Source organism: Micrasema longulum, unplaced genomic scaffold (genome assembly GCF_059751315.1).
Source record: "Micrasema longulum isolate JH-2025_06_02 unplaced genomic scaffold, ASM5975131v1 h1tg002653l, whole genome shotgun sequence".
Taxonomy (NCBI): Eukaryota; Metazoa; Arthropoda; class Insecta; order Trichoptera; family Brachycentridae; genus Micrasema; species Micrasema longulum.
In genome coordinates this window covers 33,132-39,086 of record NW_028279788.1, presented here as the reverse complement: position 1 = coordinate 39,086, position 5,955 = coordinate 33,132, and the positions used below count along the sequence as shown (strand labels likewise).

At 31.7% G+C, this 5,955-nt stretch overlaps 1 protein-coding gene across 1 annotated transcript; it reads right to left on the bottom strand.

The window, feature by feature from the left end:
• LOC148271781 (uncharacterized) lies at positions 1–5,029 on the bottom strand. Its single transcript, XM_088240944.1, has 3 exons — positions 4,894–5,029; positions 3,177–3,405; positions 1–679 (listed from the first exon to the last, which is right to left on the bottom strand). The coding sequence occupies exons 1-3, from the start codon at positions 5,005–5,007 to the stop codon at positions 573–575; spliced, it is 450 nt and encodes a 149-aa protein (XP_088097070.1). The 5' UTR covers positions 5,008–5,029; the 3' UTR covers positions 1–572.
• Between the last annotated feature and the right edge of the window lie 926 nt (positions 5,030–5,955).

The window sequence follows — 5,955 nt, the reverse complement described above, 5'->3', positions numbered from 1 at the left end:
TTCTCTCCATTTCTAGCAATCATATTTCCCAGATACACAAATCCCTTTACCTGATCCAGTATAATAACATAATCAGTGATTTCACACTTTCATTTCTTTCAGAAACCATTACGTTCGATTCATTGACATTCATCAGCAAATCGCTTCCCTTGCATTTTTAGATAAATAAAAAAAATGAACTGAACGTATGATATCAACTAATTGAATTTTAGTCAGTAAAATTTTATTTTGGATACCTGACTAATCCATTAATCTTATGTCAAATATTTTAACTTACTCAAAATATATTTAATCTTAAGACATTAATATTATACCAAACATTTTGGACATTCTCCTCATAATAACATAAAGTTTAAAAAAATAATAATTATGAAGGAATTAAAAAGAATCTTAGTCCAAAATTAAAAGGCAATTTGAAGAGATAATTTAGTACTGTATTTCGACTATTCAAAAAAGACGATAGTTAAAGGAAGGTTACGAAAACCGGCCAGTATTTTTGAGTCATTTTCACCAAAAGATAACTTCCAAAAGCTTAAACAGTAGTTAGTTTTCTAACCCGACGGTTAATTTGACTATCTTTCGGTCAGCAGATTTGGAGTATCTAAAAACAGTTTAGTCAACAAGTTCAATGCTGTCAACAGCAGTAATGTGTGATGCAGTGCGCGGATGGTTGATTTACCTGAAATGCAAAACAAAGTTGAAATGTGCTTTACTGAATCTAATACAATTATGAATAACAACGAGAAGCTCTGCATACTGCATGGCGCACAGGACTCAGGCGAGCAGAAACTGACAGAGCTTAAAGTACGCTGAAGTTTGATATACTTTGAAAACCAGGAATAAAGCATTTTAAATAAATATAGGAAACATAGATTTAATATAGAAAAAAAACAAAATAAAATACTTTCAAAAATAGATGTCATATTACATTTAAAGTTTTGTATATTCTTTATTTATTTAATTGTAAAAGTACGTATGAATTAAAATTGAGATACGTAAAAAAGAATTACAGGTTAACGTCGTTTTGCGCCGGTTTGATTCGCGTCGATTTACAACTACGCCGGTTGGTGCCGGCGTGGAGTTCCCCGGTTTGGTCCAATCCAGACGACAATCGGCGCCGCGATTATAATAGCAGACACACTTTTACACGTTATTTTATTATATTACCGTGTACGCGAGCAGCCTATTCTGTGCATAAAATTGTTTCCAAGTTTGTTTTCGTTTTGTTTTAAAGAAAAATAGAAAAAAGTGATTATATTTTTAATTTTATTATTAGTAAAATTTAAAAAAATATTCAAATATCTGTAGTTTATGCTATGATTCTACAAGAAAGTAAGTAACGATCAAAGCAAATGAAATTTGATGCATTTTTCAAAAAAGTGTTAGAATTCAATTGAGTACCAATGAACTAGTGAGTTAGTGTTCATTATAAAAAAATCGTTATTTATATCAAGAGATTATTATTTACTTTGAAAATAAATTTAAAATGTATTTATTAAATACACTTTTTATTTATTTTGAATACATAAAGGATATGTATTAAATAAGCATGTTATCATTGTTCTTAAAATTTCGACACGAAACCCGACCTTATATCTTCGATTAAATTAGTGTTTATTTTACGCCGATTTTTTTTACGTCGGTGTCTCTCGAAACGGAACCCCAGCGTAAATCGACGTTAACCTGTAAATTTAATAAATACTTAAACCTCACCAAGCCACTTTTTTGTGGCTTGATGGTAAAGTTAACCCATATAAATAGTAATCCTACTTTTCTATTTCTATTTTTTTTTCCTATAACATATATTAATAAATCTAAGGTCAGTAGGAATTAAATAAAAAATGTAAGGTACAATTTGATTTAATGTTTCACTGCCATGTTTTTTACTAACTTTAGGGGTCACTAAACCACCATAATAAGTAAAACGAGTGTTGAGATTATGATTTTGATAATATTTAAAATAGACGAATGCTACTGATGTAGTATTTTATCTGAAATATGCTGACTCTTGGTGCTTGGTGAAATAGTCAAAATTGAATTTCTTTTGCAATTACTTACTAAAGCGGGGAAGCGAATTAATTCAATTTTGCTAAATTATTTATTGATGATAATTATAATAGTTTCATATTTTATTAAATTAAACACTTTTTTATGGGACCAATTAAATTTAATTTTCACCTTTATTACATAGTTTTTGAAAGAATAAATCTATCAATCTACAGGTGAACTTATAAACTATACTAATTACTGATAAGGGTAGGAGAAGTTTATTAAGGATAGGGGGTTTATTAAACGGAAATATGATAATGAGTTTTTTTATTTTTTAGGTCTCATAAAAACTTGTTTAAATTAATAAATTTAATCATGTAATCTCAGTTAGTAAATGCTGCTTTAATAAATAAAATGTAATGATTTCAGTCAATTTTCATTAATAAAGGTGTGATTGAAATTTATTGAGGCTCAAAAAGGGATATTTTTTTATGATATTTAATTTTTAAAATGGCTATTACAACTACATACAAGCAGCATTATTAAAAAGAATAGAAAAAAATCATTCAACTAACTGTACTGGTAACGCCACGTTAACTCTATGTGTACACACCCATATATAGCACATTTGCTAGGATATGGCGTTCGAATTTATTTGTTACCTACGGAGCCCTGGTTAAGATGTTGCATTTGCCTACCGTGGGTACCGATATTGTTCCGGCGCCATAATAACAACTGAACTGGGCGTGTGTACATGTGGTTTTTTATATTCTCACCGCGATCTCAAAGAACATATTTTGCGATAAGTAACTATTGAATCCACTGTGTTGTATAATCATAAAGTGCCCCTCCTTCCTGACAACAAGATTGGATCTGATTCTGACTGCCACGCAACAAAAATTCCAGATAAAAAAGGGGCCAGAACCCAGAATAAGGAAGGTAATTGCGGTCATTGTATTTAAGGTTCTGTGGCAAAGTAAGTAAGGATAACTCATCCCGCGAACCAGCAATTTGAGCGTGCATCTGCTAACGGGCAAGTGGCGCAATCAGTACACTTTAAAAACTAGAATAAAAAATAATATTTCAAAATATTACAATAATAATTCAATACATTTTACAATTTTCAAAATCTCAAAAATATAATCAAAAACACAACAATTAAAATTACAAATTTAATAATTTCTTACTTGAGATGTTGTGTCCCATGACCGAGGCCAGTTGGGGCTTATCTTCTTTGACCTCTACTGTGACGCTGCTGGCCCTGTAGAGGTCAAACAAGGACGCCTCGCAGCGGATCCTCAACCGAGAGACAGATGTTCCTCCTCCAAGGAGGTTCGTCTCCAGTTCCAGCGTGGAGCTCGAGGACTCTGTACCGTCAGGCGACGTGATGACAGAAGAAGCTGTGAAACCTGGAACCTGAAAAAACAGTTTGCCATCAGGAACCTTTGTTTATTATGTGTCCGGGCAGATAAATAATACAGCTTTGTGTCTGAAATAGAACCATAAAAAAATTTAAAACCAACACGACACATATTTTAATAAGCTCATGCATTGTTTTCGAAATATGTTCGTTTGTTCTAATCAGTAAATTTGGACAAATATGCACTGATTATATTATGAAAATGTAGTATGTTTTTTGAGAAATAGTTGAAAAAGAGGAGAGGGGAGGGAAGCGGGAGCTTAAGTTTAATAGGTTTAGGGTGACCATTACAATGGAACATCGTATAACGGGCTATATTGAAAGGTTGTTTGATTATTGATCAAAGGAACATTAAGTTTTAAAGCTTTCCTATTGTAATATTTTTGTTTTTAAAAGAAAAAAAATATTTACGTTCTTATGATTTACCCAAATATTTAATTTTGAAGGCCATTTTTGATGAGTTGTAAATAACTCACTTTTGGAAAATGAGATTAAAATTGAGGTAGAGTGGGATTCGAACCATGGACATTTGAGCCGTGAGTCCAAGGCACTAGCCACGGGACCACAACCCGATTCGTATTATTTATATATTTTTTTATATTGGTTACTTTAAACAATTTATTATTTGTTTTAAAGATTTAAACTCCTGTATTTTTATTAAACTCATGATTTAAATTGATTAAGTCAACAAAAGGTTACGAATCAGTGCATGTGCTTATTAAAATTCATGTCGTGTTGGTATTATATTTTTGTGCAACAACCATGGTGAAGGTGTAAAGTAAAATTCCAATTGAAAGTTACAATCAGTTTTTTTTTTAAATACGAGGAAGTGGAAAATAAGTAATAGAACAAATTGATGTAAGGCAAAAATTATAAAATTAAAGTAAGATAATTGAAAAATAGTTTTGAGTGTGTCAAATGCTTGCAGACTGACAGGATAACCGGCTCATAAGCTTTGTAAATGCCTAGACTTCCATATTTCCATCTCAAAAATGGTTTTCATCTCAGTCGCAACAAATTTAATTATTTAGATAATTTAAACTAGGAAAAAAAAACGATAGCAAATGAAAAGTTTATCTAGAAGAGGAAACATTAAAATGTATATTTTTGACCCAGTTCATAAAAAAATTATCCGAAAAAGAGTGAATTGAATGATTATTTTCCGTTTCACTAGGAGTTATACAGTTTAGGGGCGAGGACATTAGCTAGCATGCCTCTGTCTTAGTGTTTCTTTACAAAATGGAATCTCAAACACCTGATTTCCTTTTTTACTATGGCGGTTTGAGTTTTGAGGAAACAATTGGTGCTGACGATTTACACCTTATTTTAGACTTTAGAGACAATGTATATATATCTTACATTCGAAAGCTTCACTTCTTGGAATAATTGGATTATGTGATATGTTTTATTCTTATTAAGCATAATTTTTAATGCTTGTTTTTGAACTAACATCAAATAGTTGATATGATTAAAAAAGCTCTTACCTTTTGTTCATTGACGAACCAGGTAATATTGGCAGCTGGGTAACTATGTGAAGAGGAACAATTCGCTCTAACTCTGTCCCCAGCTGAGTACCTCAGTCGGTCTACTGTGACCATAGGCTCTTCTTTAGGGTTTTCTAGAACAAACAAAAAACACAGATAAACAATTAGTAATAGAGATACCTACATCAATACATATAAAAGTCAATGTTTCTATGTGTGTTTTTAATAGACTAAAAAAACTACTAGGCCGATTTACGTGCGGATTTTATCGAAATGAGATGATGAGATTTGCGCTGGGCATTTTTATAGAATACAAAAAATAAACTCTCCACATTCTTGAATATAAAAAAATGATAATGTTATGTGAGATGGTGAATGTGGCTTCATTATTTAGCGTGGCGAAATATAACATTTTATTTGCACATGCACTTGTCAAATACGTGCAAAAAATTGAGGTTTGATAAAAGAATTTCGAATTTTAATACGTGATAGTTAGAGCCTATTTTTTTTTTCTTATAGAAGTTGATGGTGGATGTGAGATGATTCCACAGTCAAACAGCATGGACACTATATGAGTTGGAGAAAAAGAGGAATTATGGAAGTGTATTAAGAGAGTGCCTTATAAATTAGAACGAAAAGGTCAACCATGAACTGATAAGAGTTGAAATTTTTCACGCAGGTATATAGGAGCGTTAGGACTATGAAGTACATTGAACAGAAGTAAGAGGGAGTGATAGTCTCTGCTGTCTAATTTTGAGCCAACGATAATCAGAAATGTGGTCATATTTCCTAAGACCAAAAATGTACCTTATGCATGTATTCTGAAGTCATTCAAGTTTATCGAGTTGCTCACAGCTCAAATCAGTATTGGAAACATCAGCGTAATCGAATGGGGAGTAGTAATGCTTGTACAAGAGCGCATTTAGTATTAATGGATAAGAATTTTCGCAACCTGTGAAGAATCTAAACCAAAATGCCTGCGCGTGTCATGAAAACATGTAAATATTTTTTGGGTAAATATTGCGAAAAGAATTGGGTAATTTTTCATTGGTAAATATTTGT